General features: G+C 39.2%; 1 protein-coding gene across 3 annotated transcripts in view; it reads left to right on the forward strand.

Moving 5' to 3' along the window:
• Positions 1-22467, forward strand: part of KLHL15 (kelch like family member 15) — a 39876-nt gene extending 17409 nt beyond the window's left edge. For 2 of the 3 annotated variants that reach the window (XM_032803088.2, XM_032803087.2), the window contains exon 3: positions 15252-22467. In XM_032803088.2, the coding sequence (XP_032658979.1) occupies positions 15252-16361 (1110 nt within the window). In that variant the 3' untranslated portion in view covers positions 16362-22467. The remainder of the gene's footprint in view (positions 1-15251) is intronic. The other variant, XM_075059911.1, reaches the window with a different exon arrangement.
• The last annotated feature ends 68 nt before the right edge of the window (positions 22468-22535 follow it).

The following is a 22535-nucleotide window of genomic DNA, read 5'->3' on the forward strand; positions in this document are numbered from 1 at the left end:
AGGACAGATACGGAGTGAATGTTTTATGAAAAGTGCTCACCCACGGGTGATTGGGTGTATTTTTTTGTCTTTTATGATTTTTCTGTGAGTTCGTACAAGAGTGTAATAATTGTTTGGTTGTTATTGAGGCATTTAGTGCACTGGATAAGGTATACCACAGGTTGATAAGTATGTGTAAGACCTATGGATCTTGAAAGATACGTTATGGGAGGTATTGAATGTCATAGCACTGTAGATATGTGTTCGTGTTTTACATCTGTTATGGTAGGGTCTGGTGCCGTTTTGAATTGGTGTGTCCTGGTATGTGGGGAGCTTGGCAAGGTTAGGGGGAATTATTTGAAGGCCAAAAGAATGGGTTCAGGAAAGATTTCTTTCAGGATGTCCAGTAAAAAATATTACCTCACTTACCTTGTCGCTGCAATATCCTGGGACTAATATTGCTACAACAACACTGTAAAACCACATTAGATTAATGCATTTCCAGCCCACTAATATTGAAGACTAAGGGTCAGATTCTACAAGTTGCTGAGCAGTCTGGTCTTGATATTGCAAAGCACTTATGTATAAGCCTCACTTTAATTAGAGTTGTCTCATTGATAGGGTTTGCAGTATGCTCTATGGGTATGTCTACACACCAGAGAAAAACTTGCAGCTGGCTAATCCTAACCGACTTGGGCTTGTGGGGCTCAGATTGAAGGGCAGTTTATCTGCTGTGTAGAATTCTGGGCTCAGGCTGAAGCCCAGGCTCTTGGATCCTGCAAAGTGGGAGGCTCCCAGAGCTCAGGCTCTAGCCCAAGCCTGAAAGTCTACACAGCAATGAAACAGTCTCGAATTGGCTGGCACAGGCCAGCCGTGGGTGTCTAGCTGCTGCGTAGACATAGAATCATAGAAGATTAGAGTTGGAAGAGACCTCAGGAAGTCATCTAGTCCAACCCCCTCCTCAAAGCAGGACTAACCCCAATTAAAGCATACCAGCCAGGGCTTTTTTAGGCCTTATATACCCTGTAAGTCAGCAGAATGGGGCTTTGTCAGACCCAGGGAAAGTAAATACTAGATTTGAGGGCTCACCACTGAAATTGCTCTTCCCCCAATCAAACTCTTTTAGGGACATACGTTTGAGTATCATGTGGCCTTGAGAGAGCACCTTACACCTGTGCCCCAGAGTTTACATGTCTTCAAATACATTTAAAGGTGTAACTGCTGCTGGTGGTTGTGGTCTGTAAAGATTTTCATGGTATGTGTTCTGCATATTGTAGATATGACCTCTTTATATTTTACATTGTCAGTTGATAAACACCTGCCATAATAAAATATAAGGAAAGAGGCCATCTCCAAGGCATTCATGACAGCATAATAAATCACTTCATAGTTTTTCATGGAAACCAACTCCATGAACTACCTCTAGAAACTAATGTAAATTTCCAGAATACAACCCCAACAACTTCTTTTCACTATTAGGTAAGCATACCACTGTATTCTCTATCAACTGGAGTTTTCATTGTCTGTAGCACCAACTAGATCACAGTGAATAATCCAGCATGCAAATGACAAAGGTTCAGCTAATTATGGCAAGGTTGACATCTGTAAAAAATAGGTTGCAATCTTTTATGTGTAAATAAACATAAAGTTACACTGCTATATTAATGGCTTAGGACCAGAGTGGATTTGATTTAAATCAAATTGATTGAAATTTGATTTAAATCATGATTTAAATCTCGAATCAGGAAGACTCGATTTAATCATGGTTTTCTACGTAAACATGCATTCTTATTGGTTGATATAACCTTAATACATATTCTTCACAATTCACAGATAGATGTAGCTTTCAGTTTTAGAAGGTACACACTATATATTTTTAAACAGTGATTTATTTTGAAAACTTTTCAGATTAGTTTTACAGCAATATCAGAAAATGAATGTTTGGTTATTTCATTTACCAAAGGTAATTGAAGCCGATATTTATGAAATCACTGAGAGGTGAACTGTCTCCAATTCAACAGGGTTAATCATTAATATTTGGAGGATTTTCTTGCCATGCTGTATTAGGAGGAGAACATCACCAGACAGACATATAAATTGTTTTCTTTAACTAGAACGTTATTATGTATTCTGGATTTTTTTCTTCAGCAGCAAACATGCAGTATTTTAACAAAACAAGCATATGTCCCTCGTTTCTCACATTTATCTCTAGACTTCGCCTTGTCCAGATCTATTCCACCCCCAACAATCTTCTATTCATTGAACTTTTTGAAACTTTGCACTTTTAGAGAGAGGTAAGGGATTGACTCTGTATACACTAATTTGCAGAGGGACAGTAGAGTTGAGGTCTGTTATTTCTTACCTCTATATATTATTTATTTAAAAACATATTTGCTGTTAACAAGAATGTTACCTCTGGGGAGACACATCCACAGTTTGAGAACTGCAAAACTAAGCATCTCTGATGGTATCTTCTAGATTGAGCACAAAGGCCCATTGGGTACATAGAAAGATTAACCTGAATAATCTATATTAAAGCCTGTGGAACCCCATAAGATTGGGTCCCTAATCCATGAAGTACTGGAATTAAGAAAAGTTTTGTAAATAAAACATTACATGAATATATTGTCTCATACTATAGAATTAGAATTTATAATCCCTATTCCATGATGAGATATCTTTGAGCTATAATATATCTTTAGATAAGTTTTTTCCTGAAAAAGCATTTTATCAAAAAAACTGCTTTAAATCTTTTTTTTTTTAATCATTAATTTTTATCCACCCTGCTTAGGACAATTTTTTTCCTATGCATACATGAAAAAAACGGCCACTCTTCTATCAGAAAATCCAGAAAGCATCAATGGATCTAACAAAACACCCCTCGAAACAAAAGAAAGGAAACTTATGTGGAGGGGGCAAATACAGCTTGCACAGTTTCCTCTTGAAGCTTTAACCGACCAACATAATCTCATATATGGAGCTCCTTATTATACATTACACAGCAGTACAGTTGTCTGAAATTAATTTGTTGTCATTATATGCATTTTTTTTTTAAGTTTTTTCTAATGCTTTTGAAAAACTCTGGCTTGACAGTCTTTTGTTGTCCCACAGAACGGGTGTGGCTTGTTTTCCCATTCTAACATGCCAATGTGGCTAGACCCTGTTCTGGAAGAACCACCTTTTGGTATGAGAAAGGTAGTTCTGTACCAATTAAACCATGGGCCTCTATACCAAAAAGAAGGCAAATAGTACATACAATGGTGATTATTTTTTGGTGTGCACCTATAGGAGCTGAAATGAATCCACCCATCATCTCATTACACGCAGTTGTTACATGGCCGCAACTTTAGTTCACCACTGACCTGGGATGGACATGAAACAGGCAATCTGGAAGTACAAACTTATGCATCTCATTACTGATTTCTCATAGATAAAGTGGAGATATTCAGTTAGTGCGTTTCTAAGATTGTAATTGATAAAAAGGACTAGTTGCGGGAAACTTAGTTGACAATTAGAAATGTTCTTAGAGTAAGCAGGATGTCATTCAGCTCAGTATAGATGCTGATTTTTCTGTATATTATGTGCAAATATTAATATCCAATATTTATACATATTGGAGATTAATATCCTTAGAATGGATTTTTAAAAAGCTTAATTGTCAGGTCACTGTTAGGAATATTACAACTATGAATGAAAATATTCTTCTGTTGTATTAACTAATCTATGAGTAACATACAGTGTTTCAAAGGATTATGTCAGCTAGATACTGAAATTTCATGGCAAGGAAAAATATGATTTATTTGGTAGTACCCTAAAATGTGATGACTATGGAAGCTATAACGTCAAAGCAACTGTGTCAATTCTCATGCATATCTGCTCTCCAACATCTTCTGTTTAAGTCTCAGTCCCATGTTACAGGCAGAACACTAATCATTTAACCCAGTCTGTGCCTTCAAGAGAACCTTTCTGTCCAATGTATTTTGATAGGATTAAAAAACGTGTCCCTGTTTTTCTCCCCAAATGTCCCAGTTTATAGTTTGCGTTGACAGATATGCTATTTTATCTATTTGTATAACTAGAGACTTTATCATGGTTTAGAAAATAACCTAATGAAATCTTTCTTTCTTTACAAAGATACTTGGCCAGCATTGCAAATGTAAATATTAACAGTAATTCCAAGGCCTAGCATTCCTGTGAACTAGATGATTCAATTTAAGTGTTTTTTTTAGCAAGCTGCTTATTTTATAATATGTTTGTCCAGAAGAACACCTTAGAAAAAACTCACTTAATTTTAATACCCTCTTTTTCCTTCTTTGCCTTTCTTCAGCTCTCCTGTCCCTGTCACCTTAGGCATTCAGGGCAGAGTGGCTTGAACAGCCACAGAAAATAGGGGCATGAGAGGGGGTGGAGTATTAGAAGAAAGAGAAACAAGCAACAAAGAAGGGAATGGTGGCTAAGTCCATGTCTACACTACCGATTTTTGTCGACAAAAGCGATGTTGACACCCAAAAGGTGACCATAATAAAAATCGGAATTCCATATTCACACTTGCTGCTCTGTTGGCAGATCGCGTACACATTGGGGGCACCATTGTCAACAGTGTGAGCATTGCACTGTGGGCACCTATCTCATAGTCCAGTTCGACACCTTCTGTCACTAGGTGTTGTGGGAATGCAGATCTTGGGTCCTGGCTAAACGTGATGCATTAATTTGTGTCCCAGCACTCCATGGGCTTCGGGCTTCCTTTAGTAGCGTTTCTGCAGCGGCCATTCCCTGCTGTGTACCCTGGCATCTTTGTGAGAAGAGAGAGACCCTGCACTGCTCTCCTATGCTCTGTTAACTGCCATCGTGGGTGGCAATGCAGTTAATCGTCAAGTTCCGAACTGAAGAAGACTTGCAGGTGCCCGACATTCTGAGTGACGTGGATAGGAGCAACTTTAGATTGCTTTTGGCATTCACAGAGCAGCTGCATAGGGTAGACTGTCGTTTTTGAGCTTGGGGAAACAAGCATTGAATGGTGGGATCGTATCATCATGCAGGTGTGGGATGAAGAGCGGTAGCTACAGAACTTTTGGATGCGGAAAGCTACCTTCCTGGAATTGTGTGTGGCACTTGCCCCAGACTTGTGGTGCAAGGACACTAGAATGAGAGCCGCTTTCTCAGTAGAGAAGCTTGTGGCAATCACTGTGTGGATGCTGGTGACTCCAGACTGCTACCTGTCGGTCATGAATCAATTTGGAGTGTGGAAGTTGACCGTTGGGGCTGCATTAATGCAAGTGTGCAAGGCAATAAGTGGCATCCTGCTATGAAGGACTGTGACTCTAGGAAATATGCATGAAATCGTGGATGGCTGTGGAGAAATGGGGTTCTCTAACTGTGGAGAGGTGATAGATGGTGCACACGTTCCAAGTTTGGCCCTAGACCACCATATAACAGAGTACATCAATAGGAAGGGATAGTTCCCCATGGTGTTGCAGGCGCTTGTGGATCGCTGAGGATGTTTCACTGGCATCAGCGTGGGGTGGTTTGGGAAGGTGCACAACAACCGCATCTTTACGAACACTGGCCTGTACAGAAAGCTGCAAGCGGGGACTTCCTTTCTAAACCAGAAGATTACTGGAGGGGATGTTTAAAAATGCCCATACTGATTCTCGGAGATCTGATGTACCTCTTACAGCAGTGCGTCATGAAACTTTACACAGTACACCTGGAGAGCAGTAAGGAGCGGTTCAACAACAGGCTGAGTAAGTGCCCGATAACAGTTGAATGTGCCTTTGGCAGATTAAAGGCATGCTGATGATGCCTTTACGGCAGGCTAGACCTCAAAGAGGATAATATTTCAGTGGTCATAGCTGTATGTTGTACGTTGCATAATCTCTGTAGCTAAGGGTGAAAGGTTTTCTCAGGGGTGCAGTGCTGAGGCAGATCCTTAGCCGTTGATTTTGAGCAGCCAGATATCAGGGCTGTCAGAGGAGCCCAGATAGGGCAATTTGAATCAGGGAGGCTTTGAGGCAGCACTTTGGGCTGATCTACACTAGGGGAGGGGCTCGATCTAAGATATGCAACTTCAGCTACGTGAATAACTGTCGACTCCGCTACCGCCGTTCGCGTTGGTGGAGTTCTGGAGTCGACAGGAACGTGTTTGGGGATCGATATATCACATCTAGTTGAGAAGCGATATATCGATCCCCAAGAAATCGATTGCTACCCGCCGATACGGCAGGTAGTGAAGACGTAGCCTTTGATAATGAGTACCAGTAAGGTATATCTCTGTCACTGGTGTTAGATTTCCTAGGATGTAGTGGTGTCATTTTGGGTCTTGTATTCCTGTAAGACAATGATTACAATGCCTGTGTATGTACTGGTAGTGCCTGCAATCTCATTTTGTAGAAAAAAAATAAAGGTGATTTACCATTAAAAAGCCTTGCCTTTAATAAACAAGAAACAGAACACACGGATGCCTGCTGGGAAAGGAGGAGCCAGGGAAAGACTGAGTTTCACAACTGTGGGTAGGTCCAGCTATCATTGTGAAAGTTGTCCAAGGGGGTGGAGTGAAGGGGAAACGAGAAGTCCCAGAAAGTGGAAAGGAATGTGCGGGCGGAGTTTGTGGGGGAGCATGGAAAAGTGTTCTGAATGTGCTGTAGGGGAGGGCGAGCACAGATCTCCTCAGTCTGTAGCACTATTAAGGACTGCAGCATCTGCGTTTGCTCTTTTATTACTTTAATCATCCTCTCAGTTGTGTCCTTAACAAATGCTTGATTCTCTTTTCTGTCCTGCCGTTCGGCTTCCCAGCCGGCACTCCTTATGTTCCCTGTTTTCTTCATTGGCGCACTGCTGTACCTCCTGGATCATGGGTTTTTTTTGCTGCATCTTGAGTGCTTTCTTATCTGGAAGAGGTGCTCAACAGGGGTGCATGGAGTGTTCCTGAAGGCCACATTTGGTGAAGCACAGGTGACAATGCACAGAAGTGGGATTATTAAATTCACATTCAGTATTATAACATTTCAGTTAAATATACCTTTTGCAACACTGCAGTCACTTTCTCACTGATCCTAGCCAGGCACACATCTCCACAAACAGCCAAAGCATGGTGAGTGTTGTGGGAGGGGCAGGGCACTCCGCATGGGGAAAAGAGCACTCACTCTCTGCAAGGGTCATGGTGCAGCCTTCTATGGAAAAAATTCTAAAATTCTCCTGCACTTTTCCACAGGTGGGAGTCATTCTAATAGACATCTCACTGCTAAGGGTAAGCAGGGTAATGAGGGTACATCTACTCCATACTTGTGGCTTCTGTCCACCTCATAGAAACAAAGCCAGCCTCCCACATTTCTATGCCCTGAAGCCACCTCCACACTACACAAGCTACAGCCACGTACCAGGTGTTTCATCTCCTACTTCTCGCTCCCCAGAGAGCGACTGCTGAGACTGGCTAGATACCTCTGGAGTGAAGAACAGTTCCTGGCTGCTTGCCCCACCGGGCGACCCCGCCAGGAGCTGCACATCCTCATCTAACTCCGCCTCTTCATCAATAACTTCGTCTGTTGGGTTAGGTCCTCTTTCCGCTACCTCCATTCCCTCTGAAGTATCCACAGGGCTCTTGGCGATGGAGGTGGGGTCACCACTGAGGATAGCATCCAGCTCCTTATAGAATTGGCAGGTCTTAAGTGAAGCAACGGTTTGCATCCCTCACCTTATGATACGCATGCCTCACTCCTTTATCTTCATTCTGCACTGCAGTGAGTCCCGATCACAGCCCTTTTCACAAAAGCCTAGAGAAATGTGCCTGTAGGTATCCCAATTCCTACTGCTCAAGCGCAGCTCGGACTGCAGTCTCCTCTCCCCATATACTGATCAGATCCAACAGCTCTACAGTGTTCCAAGTGGGAGAGCCTTTGGTGCGATAACCCACCATGGTCACCTGGGAAGATGCGGTGAGACCTCTCCATGCTGAGCCAGCAAGAAATGAAATTTCAAAAATTCCCAGGATTTCTAAGGTGGAGGGACAGTTGGCTGTTACTGGGTTGCAAGGGCAGTGGAGTTGAAACTGCTGACCAGAGTGGTCACAGTGGGGATGGGCATTGTGGGACACCTCCTGGTGTCCAATTAAAGCAATGAAATCAAGTTCAGTGTTTACACTGGCATTTCGTCGAGTAAGACGTAGTGGAAAAAGTCTCTCGTTGGGGTGGATGTATTTCGTCATCAAAACCGGGCATCTTTTCCGACAAAAGTTGCATTGCTGCGTATACGCATGCACTGTTGGGTAGACAAAAGGCAGTTTTTTCGGTGACAAAACTTGGTCATGTGGACAAGGCTTAAGAGTGAGGGAAGGAGATAAGATTACTTAGGAGAAAGGGGTAGAGACAAAAATGAAATAGTGATGCCACTCAGTCTTTAAAAGGAAAAAAAAATCTTTTTTAAAATAAGAAAAGTGGGGAGGCAGCAGCATTCAGTGGATTTGGATTAAGAAGACCAGGGATCTACTTCTGATTCTGCTGCTAACATCCTGTTTGACTGTGGGCAAGTCACTTCACCTTATTGTGCCTTAGTTTCTATTCTCCTCCCTTATTTATTTAGACTGTAAGCTTTTCAAGGCAGAGACTTTTACTGTGTGTTTCTACAGAAACTAGCACAATGGGGCCTTGATCTCCGTTGCGGCATCTAGGTGCTCCTGTAATATAATTAATTAATAGTAATAAAAATTATTCTCAGGGAGAAAAGGCTGGAAAGATTAAAATAAACACAAGGGAGGCAGAAAAAAAGTGGCAAGACAGATGAAACAGAGATTGGGGTTTGAGAGGAAAATTAAAGAAAAATTGAGAGGGTGGGAAATCACAACTTTTGGCTTATTGTTATGAATTATGTATGTTCTAAATGTTATTTATTTGGAAGGTGTCCAGAACTCCATAAGTTTTAAGGAAAGGAATGGAGAGGAGGTGGTATTACAATGTGCATCGGCCTCAAGCTGGGACACTTGGCAACAACGATGATAGTGCTTAACAGTGACAAAATGCTGTAATTCTTTTCTGTTCAAAACCCTGTACAAGCATTGACTAATCCTCACAGGAGTCCTGTGAATATGGTAAATATTTCCATTTTGCAAACGGGGAAAGTGAGGTGAAGTGACTAGTCCAAAGCCCCTTAGATTGACTGTTGTGGTTGCAAGAGATTGATTCTATCTCCTTATGTAGTCAGATAGAATCACAAAAAACCTCATGGGCCATGCAGTTTGATCCCCTGCATTACATCAGTTCTTTTAGCAAGAAGAACAATTCCACACGTTGACAGCGTTGTGCTGCGGTTTCAATAAAAGATAGTAAGGAGCATGAATGTCATATAGTTAAAGACCAGAGCCGGGAACCAGGAGAGCTGGATTCATTTCTGCTTTTTTTCACAGACTTGCTGTGTGATCTTGGAAAAATCATTAAGGGTATTATCTACACTGCAGAGTAAGCCCGGGGTTAGTGGGACTTGAGCCAGCTGACCTGCGTTAGAGAACCCTGGGCTTGAGCATCTACATTGTAACTTAACCATAGTGTTAAGACTTTTCTAAACCATGTTTGAACATAGAGGGCTGTTGTCCGCACTGCATTGCGGACACCTCAAGTCAAGATAACTATATCCCGGAGTCCCTAGGTCCCCTTCACTGCCCCTCTCCCGTATAGTTCCCTTTCCGTCCTGGAAATGAGGCTTCTGTAGCCCTAGGACTGTGCTGCACTATGGGAAAACTTTGTCTACCCTGCATGTTGCCAGGAGGCAGCTTGCTTTGCAAAAGTCTTGATCGGCTCACTCAGTGATCAGAAGAGGATGGGTTACCGCTGACCTGAGCTGCTGCCTTTTGCAAAGGGGAGTGGCTTTGGTATTCAATTGAGTGGATTGCAGATTGTTGGGCTACAGAGGACTAAGAGAGTTGCCCATAGAATTTTGACTAACTTCCGGAATGTGAGTCAAGCAGGGCTGCATCTGTGCTACAAAGCAAAAGGTTTTGAACCCTGGCTAACTTGAGCTTTGACCCTCCAGCCCTGCAGGGTCCTTGGACCTTGGGTCCAAGACCTGGGTTAGCGCAATTGTGATATAGATGCAAGGGGGATTAGGCTTGAGTCAGGGCTTAAGTGCAGGCCTGCGTTGCTGTGTAGACATACCCTAAATTATCTCTGCCTCTGTTTTCCATATGTAAAATGATAATTCTTCTCAGAGTAGTGGTAGGATAAATTCATTAATACTTGTACAGCACTTTCCTTTTTTAACTATATACAAAAGTATTTTAAAAATATGGTAAAGCCATCTTGTAGGTTATGTATACCTGTAATTTGTTTCCGTTTAGGAGAGTAGCTAAATGAAGGTTTTCCCAAGTATGTCCTGTTTTCTTACTCTATAGTAGAAGTATGACAAATTTATTAACCTTTGTCTGGTTTTATTTTTGTCAGTCTTTGCTTTACAGCTTTTAATCCGTATGTGTTGATCCTGCAGGGTCTTATTTTTCCTATTTTATTTCTGATGCTCATTTTTTCTCAAATATTCCTTTCTCTTATCGATCAAAAGTAGCACTGTAATTATCTAGATCTATACTTAAATTTAGGGGAGGGAGGTATCTTCTGTGGAAGCTAGTGTCACCACAGACCATTTTACATCATTAATCCAAACTGTTCCCATAATCCTGCCTCTTGTTCAGACGAATGGGAGGAAGGTATATTTTCTGTAACAGACCTCGCTATTTACAATCTGTTAAACAAGATGCTGCTTTTATCCTTTTTTTTTTTCTCAATAACCTGTGAGTATTTTTATTCCGTTGCTTAAAAGGAAGTAATGAGAGTCAGACAGGAAATAAGAAGAAAATGTAGTATTCCTAGGTGTTTTGTTTCTTGTGGTCTTTTATCAGTGTGCAATTACCCAAACGTTGGATAAGCTGATAGCACTGGATTTAAATACAATAATAATAATGCCTTCTGTTGGTATTAACTTATTTTTACCTTTCTTCAAATTCTCATAGTAAGTATACTAACTACTCCAACATAACTGTAGTTTTGTTAAATTTATTGCTAATCAAATTTTGTTGTTTCTCAGCTTTCTTTTAAAATCAGTGGGAGCAGCTAATGCACATTAGATGTTCACTTTACCTGAAAAATTTATTTTTTTAAATTCAGCCATAGCACTGAAAGAATGAGGGAAGTATCTGAGAGTTTCATTTCTTTGGTCATTTTACATTTTTAAAATAGCAAAGATAACTTGGTGTTGAAATATTGATTTTGAAAAACTGCTTCCTTGAAATTAAGCTTTGGTGCAAAATATAGCTATTCTGTGTACTCTATACAAATCTGTAGCATTTTTTAGATCTGTATAACTTTTATATAAATTAGCTTTTATAAAATCTCATATCTTACATTTAGATGGCAGACTATTCATACTGAGTTAGGTAGGATCAGCATGGATCTAAGTTCTTGAATTTATCTAAATGTAAGTTTTGTAGCTTCTGCATTCTGTAATCACAAGATGATTGGACATGCAGCTTGGAGATAATTACTGTAGAAACAAGCAAAGGAGTCTTGTTATAAAGTTTCTTTGACCCAGATTTTTTTAAAGGTATATAGGCATTGCTCCTTTTAGTATTGGATTGCTTAAGGGATTTAGGAGCCTGTCTCACTTTTAAAAACGACTTAAGGACTAAGGCACTTTCATTGAGACTTAGCCTCCTTTTGAAAATGGGAATTGGGCTTCTAAGTCAGTTAAATGTTACAGCACCAAATAGAGCAACATCTGAATACCTTTAAAAACCAGGGCTTTGTTCTTTGTATTGTCCATCTCTCTGGCTAGCATTTTTAAGTTAAATTCTTCTGTAATGGGCATAATGTTCATGTTCAGTCATTTTGTGTATGCATATTACAAATATGTACTTATGTAAAATGGCATACATGGCACTGTGGTATAAAGGTTTCATTAACTTGTAATGGTCACATTACTCAGGAATATGAGGAAACTGCAGGTGAGCTATGCAGGTCATCCAAATGAGAACTGGATAAAATCTTTATCCTGTCATAATGTATTCTCTATATTCCAAATCTGTTGCTGAAAAACAGTTTTGGAGAGATTTTAAAAATTGTGTGGGGACTATTTTTATTGGTGCCTCAGTTACCATGAATCTAATTGTACACAGCCCAGAGGGAGAGGAAACATTAAAACAAATACACTTAAAAACAAGGAAGAACAAGTCACAACTTTTAAGTCTGATATTTTGGGACTTTGGTGCAGCGCTGCTGGGAGCACTCCTCACTAGCCAGCCCGCAGTCACACTCCCGCTTGCAGTATAGACATGCCCTTCTCAGGCATCTTCCAACAGCCCCTGCTATTGAGTGACCTCTTCTGGAGTTAGAGGGACAGCTCCTTTAAGCAGAGTGCAGCTGCTGTGATTGCAACACAAATAAAATACGAACACACCGTTGAAGTATAAGGGTGCACTGGTGTACAATATACAGTAATCCCCACAATTAGGGGGGAGGGATAGCTCAGATAGTTCGAGCATTGGCCTCATAAACCCAGGGTTGTGAGTTCAATCCTTGAGGGGGCCATTTAGGGATTTGAGGATTGGTCCTGCTTTGAGCAGTAGGTTGGACTAGATGATCTCTTGAGGTCCCTTCCAACCCTAATAATCTATGATTCTAAGTGCTGTGTCCCTGAATGGAAAGCTGGGAATCTCTCTCATTTCCAGCCCTGAAGGGGTTTGCAAGATATCGGACCTTAAACCTGTCTCTGATTGTGGGCTGAAAATTGCCCGTTTTGGGTTTTGGCTTAGTATAATTTTGGGAGGGATAGAGAAAATTCTATGTTAGGCTGACTTTTGAATTTCTGTTTAAAGCTGCTCAGAGTTTGAAATTTCAGTAGAAGTAGTGATGGAGATGGCAAAGTGCAGGTGAGGTGGGTGAAAGTGGATGATAAATGCAGTTTATCACATGGATCTAGTCATCATCTGTATATGTTACATACATGTGTTTTATATATATTATAGGTGGAGCTGGTAGCACTCCTTATAGCTGAGTTTAACTAACATTTTCCATTGTAAGACCTTGCTTTTTAGTTGCTTATAACTTTGACAAACTGTTTTACCTGTTGTATATTTGCCCCAGGCTAAATTTGTTTGGAATGTTTCAACAAAAATAGGTCAGCTATTTCCAACAATGAGATTAGGTAAAAGTACATTGTACAGCCATTTCATTAAGGAAGGTCTCAAGCCTCCATACTTAGGAGAGGAGGGACTTGAAACTTAGCAGAGGGATCACTCTGGTGCATGGGATGTGCTTTTTGCAGTCCCCATAAAAATCCTCATATACTTGGTCAGACTTGGCCTCTGAAAAATGTTTGGACATGCTCAATAGAAGTTTGTGAAACGTTGGCAGCATTAGTCTCCTAAGATTATCAGTACTGAACATGCTTCATTCTTCATTGGCTTCTATATACTGACCAGACTGAGAATGCACCACTCCCACAAAGTGACTGAGCATGGTCCATTCCAGGGCTGCCAGGCTGAGCGAGACTTTTTCTGGAGTTGCTCTTTCAAACAACTGAGGGCCACAGTGGTGGCAGGCACTAAAACTGAGAACAGGGAGAATGACTGTCTTATGCTCTTAAGGCTACCCTTGCTGATGCCTAGAAGGAAGAGTCAGACTGACTAGCTCAAATGCATAGGTGAGAGGAGAACATGGATAGGGTAGCAGGTGCAGGCTGTGAGGAGATAGGAACAAGTGGGATAGGCTTAGGCTGTAGGGGTGATAGAGCAGAGGAAGCAAGGATAGAAGAAAAGAGGACAGGCTGAGGTGGGACAGTAGGGTCTCTAACCACTAGAATACTCTCTTCCAGAACCTGGAATAGAATCAAGATTTCCTGAGTTCCAGCATTCCTTTGCTGTCAGCAAATAGCCATGAAACCCACTGGCAAAGTGTCTCTCATCTCTTTCTGATGGGTGGTCCACATGGCAGTAGAAGTATATATTAATCTCTACTAGTTGCTGAAGTGGTAGAGTTCTATGCTGTGGGTTTGAAAGTTCTAACCCTTTTGAAGACCCATGTATTATGTCACATGATGGAATTTTATTTTTCAGTTTTCTTTAAAAATCATTGGAACTCACCCCAGAAAAACTGCTATAAGAACATTATTATGTTTGCAAAGTCAAATATGCAAAAGTTAGGAAAAGCCAGAATTAAGGTTGTCTCTGGGGAAGAAAAAAGTGTGAACATATAATTACAAACTATATCATAATGCACACTCACAGTGAGAGTGAAATAGAGTTGAACAGGAAACTTTAATTATGGCACTTCCCAATTTTTCAGGGCTTGACTTTGCAACCTTAACTTTCTTTTAATATAGGTTGTTTTTCTTTGATTAAAAAAGTGTGCATAAGTAGAAAAACTCAGCACTTTATAGTTCTTAGATCTGAAAGTGCTTTACAAAAGCAGGCAAGTAATATTGCTATTTTACAGATATGTTTGTGTGCATGTATTTCAATATTAATAATTTATGCATATTTATATTATACAGACACTTGAAACCTATGTCCATACAATTTAATCTAGTAAGGACCCAAAAGATTGGAAAAAACAATTATGCCCCTTGTAGTGGCATTTTTTATTTCAATGAAAGGAAGAGATATAATCGTAATATAAAATGAACAAAATTATGAAGTGAACATCTACTGGATTCTCAAGATATAATAACATTTGTCTCCAAATTGCACTTCAGTGTCACCACTGGATTATATGACATGATTTCTCTTCCTTTCTAGTCTGGCGTGAAGTATTGCAGCGCCTTGCTGTTGTTATTTATGTAAGAAAAATTGGAAGTTTGGAACTATCAACATTTTCAAATTTTAGATGCTTATCTCTTATATTTAGGCACTTAAATAAAAGTGGGCTGCCTTTTTTTCCAGAGGTGCTGACACAACTCCAGTCAAAGTCAGTAGGATTGAAGGTGATCAGAATTTTTGAAAAGCAACCCAGTTTTATTTAGATATGCACATGGGATTTAGGGAGTAGGTTTGAAATCTTTGGCCTCTGTCTCAACCTCAGTAATATCTCAGGGAAGAAATAATGTGTTGCCTCTGCATACATTTTAAGTACACAGTTTATGTAGCTTATGTGTCTTAATACTTGAACATAATTGTCCTTCAGGTTTCTCAGAATAAAATTAGTCATTATAATCTTTTAATGACTTACAGTAATTAGATGGTTCTCTATGCTGTTTTTCCTTCATCAAAATTTTAACTTTTTTTTTAAAAAATGTATCCATAGGTAAAAACATCAGAGTTTTATCGATACTCTCGGCAGCTGCGGCATGAAGTTGACCAAGCCATGAATTACTTTCATAGTGTTCACCAACAACCTTTGATGGAAATGAAATCCAACCGTATTCGTTCTGCCAAACCCCAGACTGCAGTATTTAGAGGAATGATAGGACACAGCATGGTAAATAGCAAAATTCTTCTCTTGCACAAACCAAGGGTCTGGTGGGAGCTAGAAGGTCCTCAAGTACCTTTACGACCAGACTGCCTTGCCATTGTGAATAACTTTGTATTTTTGTTAGGCGGGGAAGAACTGGGCCCAGATGGTGAGTTTCATGCTTCCTCCAAAGTATTTAGATACGACCCTAGACAAAATACTTGGTTGCGAATGGCAGACATGTCTGTTCCACGCTCAGAGTTTGCTGTTGGTGTTATTGGGAGATACATCTATGCGGTGGCTGGGAGAACAAGGGATGAAACATTTTACTCAACTGAACGGTATGATATCACTGCAGACAAATGGGAATTTGTAGATCCCTATCCAGTCAATAAATACGGACATGAAGGAACTGTGCTCAGTAACAAGTTGTATATCACGGGGGGAATTACTTCATCTTCCACTTCTAAGCAAGTGTGTGTGTTTGACCCCAGTAAAGAAGGGACGGTGGAACAGCGAACGAGGAGAACTCAAGTGGTCACTAACTGTTGGGAGAACAAATGCAAAATGAATTATGCAAGATGCTTTCACAAAATGATTTCCTATAATGGTAAGCTTTATGTCTTTGGCGGTGTTTGTGTGATCTTGAGGGCCTCCTTTGAGTCGCAAGGGTGTCCTTCTACAGAGGTTTACGACCCAGACACTGATCAGTGGACTATTTTGGCTTCTATGCCAATTGGAAGAAGTGGTCATGGTGTAGCTGTTTTGGACAAACAGATAATGGTTCTTGGAGGCCTTTGTTACAATGGTCATTACAGTGATTCAATTCTCACCTTTGATCCAGAGGAAAACAAATGGAAAGAAGATGAATACCCAAGAATGCCCTGCAAGCTAGATGGTTTACAAGTTTGCAGCCTGCACTTTCCAGAATATGTACTGCAGCATGTTAGACGTTGCAATTAAAAAACAAAACAAAACAAAGAAAACCCCCTTCCAAACCCAGTGGAACACAAACTCTCTCTAATTTGACAGGAAAACAAAGCAGATTTAATTAATTTAAAGACGTTGGCTTGTATGTAAAACAGCTATTAGATGCATAAAGAAACGGGATGTACAGGGAATGCACCTACCAAGTTTATTAGAAATGCCAATAACTGTGGTCTGGTATTGTAAAAGTTTTTTTTTTTGCTTTTTATTTTTTTTTAAACAAACATTGCTGTATGGGGGGGGTGAGGGAAGAGAAGAAAAATCTATTTTTCAGTGTGTTTACTTTTTTCCTCTTTTTCTTTGTGGCCTTTTATGTCCATGCGATAAGTTTATTCTGTATAATGGCCATCACAGCAGCATGCTTCTTGGAACCAGTTGAATATAATGATCTACTTATGGGGAGAAGGGGGACAGAAGAGCGTATATTGTGCATTTTAATTTTCATTGTGTCAAGATAGGATTCAGCAGCCTTACTGGGGGAATACCTGACTTAAACTTTAGTGACAAGGGTTTCATTTTGTTCCTTTAAGTTGTAGTGGACATTTTCATTTTTATTTTCTCCATTTATGAGTACTCACAGTCCAGTTTGGTTTTTTAAAATTTTGTTTTCCCGTAAATACGTTTTAAAATGATCTTAACCTTTGTGCATGACTTTTCCCTGGATTTGTACAGTAGTATCAGTAAGTCGGCCAAAAAATGCAAGTTATACATTTTCTATTAAATTGATAATGAAGCATTTTATATTCCAACACTATTTTCTATGCTGCCTTCTATTGTCTGCATTGTGTTTGTTGCTGAGTAAGATATATACACACATGCATACACTGTAAAATCTATATATAATGCATCTTTTATGTGCAATTAGGATATTATATTTTTAACTAGGGCACAGATTCAGCCATATCTGTTGAATTTTAGATATAGAGCATTCTTTCTTGAATTAAATATTACAAAATTCTTAAATAACTGGAGGCCTAGTTTGGTATCAAAGAAACCTATCTTTGGTATACACTGATTCATTCAGTAATATTTAAACTCTTTATATTAATAATATGTAATGAACTGTTAACAGTTTGACATTTTATATATTATTTTAAAAAAGTAAATACACTTTACGCAGTTACAGTCCTTCACTTTTGAATGTGTTGCCTTGTTTTTAATAAAAATCAGAAATGTATCGGTAACCAAGCATGAACACTGCACTAACATGCAGTTTTTTGTCAGACCTGGATATACTATTATTTTTAGCAATGGCATCGCTTGTAGTTGTGTTGAAGTGATGTAATCTAATATTTTTTTGAAGCATCAACTGATGTGAACTGCTGTGTTCTAAAAATGTGGGGTTAGGCAGTTGGGGACAATGTTTACCATGTCTGTAACCTTTAAAATACAAACCTACAAAGCTATAGCTACTGACCTCATACTTCCTGAAATAAGACTTGTGATCCAAGAGGGCTTGAATAACTGCACCATGTTTGAGCACTTTTTGTTAACTTGTTGACTTTTACTGACTGTAGATTGGTGAGACTATCCACCAAGATAAACACAATTATAAAAGTAAAGCATTAAAATCCTAGTTCTTTCACACTGATGTGAAATTAGCCTCTTCTGGAGTCAAGAGGGAAAAGATTTCCTCTCTAAAATTTGAGACCAACACTGAGCTCAGATATGCAGGGACAAACTGCTGAGATATAAGCTTGCAAAATCATCTGCTTATGTGAAACTCTGTAGCATTAGATTTTACAAGATATGCAGTAATGGTTGAGAATCCATTTCTGTTTCAGCATCTCCCAGCCAGAAGTCACTGTAGAAAAGGAATGTACAGTACTCAGGGAGTTGAAAACAATGCACTGATAAGGGACCAAATACACCCTAAATTTGCTGTGATAAATGGTGACAAGTTTGTTTGGCTAAACAAAATTATAAATTAATAATGGATATTAAAATGTTTCGTGAAATGCACCATGCTCACATATAATGGTATCTTTGTTTTCTTGCAGTAATGTTCTTTCAAGTTCTGGATTGAGAGAGATGGGAGGACATGAAGTTAAATTGCAAGTTAGCAGATTTTATTTTTTTAATTAGCAATAATATAGCAAAGCAGAGTTGATAACTGTAATCTTTGATCAAAAGAGAGAATTTACACCACCATAGCTGGAATGATAAAGGATGTCTAAGCCAGAGATGGCTGGACCACATGTTCACATTCAGTCTTCTGGTGCAGACCACAGGTTGCAGTTCACTATAATTCTTTGCTCATTATTTTCCTATATTTTTCAATTTACAAGTACAGAATTTAATTTTTTTTATTTTAGTAATCTGAACTACAGCCTTTTTGGTATAAGACAAGGCACCAACCTTGCCATGAGATGTGTGCAGATGGAGCCCTGCAGCCGGGCGGGCCACCGTTGACTTTGATGGGCCCTGTTCAGGTGCAGGGCTTCTGTGTTTTGTATATTTCATTGCAGAATCAGGGTTCAAGACAAGTTATCTTATTTTTACTCCTGTTTTGCTCTTTTTGTTACTAGCCCATTTTCTGGCATGTTATGTGAATGGGGCAGTAAAAATTAGTAGTCCTGCTGTCTAGATAGGCTTGTGCAAGCCTCTCATGAATAATATTGAGCATTTCACCCTGCTATCTAGGGGTGAGCTGGGGAACCATTGTTGATCTGGAAATTTGGTCTTCCATGATTTAAGTATAACAGGTTAAAGAAAGAAGGCCAAAATTTTACAAAATGGGTGTCTAAAGTTATGTTCCTAAATCTGTACTTCAGCACCTACGTAAGTGGCCTGATTTTTCATAAGTACTGAGCACACAGCAGCTCCCACTAAAGGCAAAGGGGATGCTTGGTACTTTTGAAAACAAGGCTAGTTATTTAGGTGCCTATGCCCCCTTTAACTTCAGGAACCCAGTTTTAAAAATCTTGTTTAAGGCCTGTAATACTAGTTACTTTGTGAAATTCTAACTTGAACTAATTATTGGTTTCAGCTTCAGCTGATGTGTTGGCTGTAATCATTTGAGCATTAAGAATTATTGGAATTTGCTTGGTTCAGAATGTCTGGGAGACCGAGAATGTTTTGTAATGTACATTTCTACCATGCTCACTATTTCAGTGAATAAACACATAATTAATCCACATTATCTTTAAATTGTGATGTAGCTTTTGAAAAAAAAAGTTATATTTTTGAGATAGCTTAGAGGGATGCTTTCTTTTTCACCAAACCATTTTGTGTGCATTTGCCTTTAGTACCTATGCTCCCTAGTCAGTGTTTAAACAAAACAAAACCAAACAAACAAAAAAATCAAGGCTAGCGTATCACCATTGAGATCTTTTGAATATGATTATTATATTAACTCAAGGGTTTACCACCACTTAAATGTGCCCCTAGTTAATGAGGAAAAAGGTAAACCCTAACCTTTTATAGTAAATTTGCTCGTTAATCTCCCCCATTCCTTCTTTTTATTTTTTAAAACTTGGCACACAGCCTGCTTTTAAAGGCAACAGTATTCATGTTGTAAAAAGGGACAGACATAATCCAATCTCTGTTTCTCAATTTAAAAAAAAGTTAGTGTTGGGTTCCTGTTTAGCTATCTCAGTTTTCTTCCTGGTCCTAAGAGGAGCCCTATTTCCTTATTAGGAGCCAGAAGCAGCAAAGTGCTAAGCACTTCATGAAATGTGCTGAGCACCATCAGTTCTCATTGGGAGCCCAGCATGCTCAATACTTGCCAGTTCAGGCAGATTTGCAAAAGAACTCAGCACCTATTTAAGCACCAAAGTAAATGGCCAGATTTTCAAAATTAAGCCATTAGCACTGGGTGCGCTGAGCACTTTTGAAGGTCTGGCTGTATAGATTCAGCTGGAGGGAAGCAATTACTGATACTGCAGAAAGAGGCAGTTACTATTTCAGAAAGCTCACTAGCCTCAGGGACCTGTGGCAATTCAAGACCTGATGATTTGCTGTCTACTTTCATATGCTTTATGCCATTGGAAAACAGTGATATATAGCAGTCAGTAATTCCTAGTCCTGGTGGTTTATGACTTTAACACTCTCGGAGTATGTCTACACAGGGATAAAAGACCCATAGCATGGCCGCAATTAACCCAGGTCAGCTGACTTGGGGTTGGGCTGCGAGGCTAAAAATCATTATGTAGACATCTGGGCTCAGGATGAAGCCTGAGCTCTAGGTCCTTCCAGTCTACACAGAGATTTTTTTCAGCCCTGGAACCTGAGGCCCGCAAGTCCAAGTTAGCTGAACTGGACCAGCTGTGAGGTTTTTTTTATCCCTTCGTAGACATACTGTTTGGGCCCTGAGATTTGCAGTCCTGTCTTCTTGCTCTTGAGACCTTTTTTCTGCAGCAGCAAATACTGCCTTTTTACTGATCATCCACATCAGAGATGGAGCTTCTCCGTACACTCAGGAAGCAAAGGATAAAATTAAACAAGTACAAATTAAATTAGGTTAAAAAACATACATATACCAATACTGGTCTTTAACTCAACGTGACCACTTCTTCATAAAGTGAGGGTTGGCTTGAGGGTATGATGTCAGCAGCTCTTTCTGAAATACACAATTCTGCACCTTATGTCTTTTGTTTCATAAAGGACTAACTGAAGAAAAATCATGCATTTTTAAAATAGGAATGTCATTTACAAGAATGTTTTGCCTTTATTGAAATATTTTTTTCTTGACCAAAAAAGTCGGGAATTGGGCTCAATTCTTCAGACATAGGCATGTGTTTAGCTTTACATAGATGAGTAGTCCATTGAAATAAAATGAAAAGCTATGCCAACTATTTAAAAGTCTATTCACATGTAAAGTTAAATGTGTGCTAAAATGTTGGTAGGATTGGGGCCTTAGAGAACTTGCTTTCCCTCCACCTCTCTCCAATAAAGTACCTTGTTAATTTATTCTAATAAGCATGTTATGTCACAGTTGCAACACTCAAGTAGCGTGGAAAGGGTAAAGAAGAAAACACAAAAGGAAAGGTATGTCAGCTGTTTAAAACTAAGTTAACCAATGTTTTATAAGTAACAGTTTGAGATTTTAATGTTTGTAAGACAATCTGAAAATGTTTAAAATAAACACTAGTGACTACTTTTGTTATGGCATCTGTATTTTATTTTTCTTGGATTGCTAAATAATCTACAATTTCAGCATGTGTAAGATGTTAAAATAAGTACATACTCTGTCTGAAGTAAACCTAAAGAAATTACATTGATGGCATCTGTAATCTTAATAAAATATAGTACTGTTAAACAGGTGGCAGAAAAATAGACCATTGAGCACTGCTTCCCTGGACTTCCCCTCTCCCCAAATTTCAGTTTGTTTGTGCTTTTTAAAAAAGTTTTAAGGATCAAATTCAAATAATATTTAGATTATAATTGAGTTGATAGCTGGGGGAAAACCACTTTCTACTTGAAGTGCTATTCTTTATATAGTGCATGGGGGCAGGAAAGATTGGTGTAAGCATAAAAAATGAAATGTTACATAGAACTGCAGTGGGTAGTTATACTTTATAGAAGGTTTTTATTTCCTCAGTGAACCCACCTAACTAACATTTAATGCAGGTTATGGGATTAGATGGAGGGAATAGCAAACCTCCCAGTCTAATTTTCTTTTTTCCTGTGTATTATTTTGCAGAGCTTTAAAAAATGAATTCTTATAAGTTGAAGAATGTTAATTCCACTGCAGTTTCATTACTTTCCAGCCTTGTTTGAGATGGTTGTGTTTTGAAAAGAATATTTCCAGTAAGTTAATGGAAAGTTATTTGCAAATTCTTCTGTGTGTGCTGTAGCAGTTGGAAGTATTCTGCCTATTTAAAAACATAGAGAGTTTTTATGTACATTTTTGGTTAATTGTCTAATATTCACCCCAAGGCTGCTATAACATTCTTAGAATAATTTAAGTTTGCCTTTTATAACTATTTTAAAAAGCTTTTGGTTTTTGGCAGAAGGTAACTTTTCCTTGCTATGGATACAATATGTTCAGACGTGTATGTGCTCCTGTTCTGTTTTTAAACTGAAAAAATGTACAAAGTGTGTATAAGAAAAGTGTAAATAAAATATTTTTCATCTTTAAGCACACAGCTGCGTAATCTCTGCAATACCTAAATGCAGTATACCTGGAAATCTGTTTTTCTGCACACA

This window comes from Chelonoidis abingdonii, chromosome 1 (genome assembly GCF_003597395.2).
Source record: "Chelonoidis abingdonii isolate Lonesome George chromosome 1, CheloAbing_2.0, whole genome shotgun sequence".
In the NCBI taxonomy this organism is placed as follows: Eukaryota; Metazoa; Chordata; order Testudines; family Testudinidae; genus Chelonoidis; species Chelonoidis abingdonii.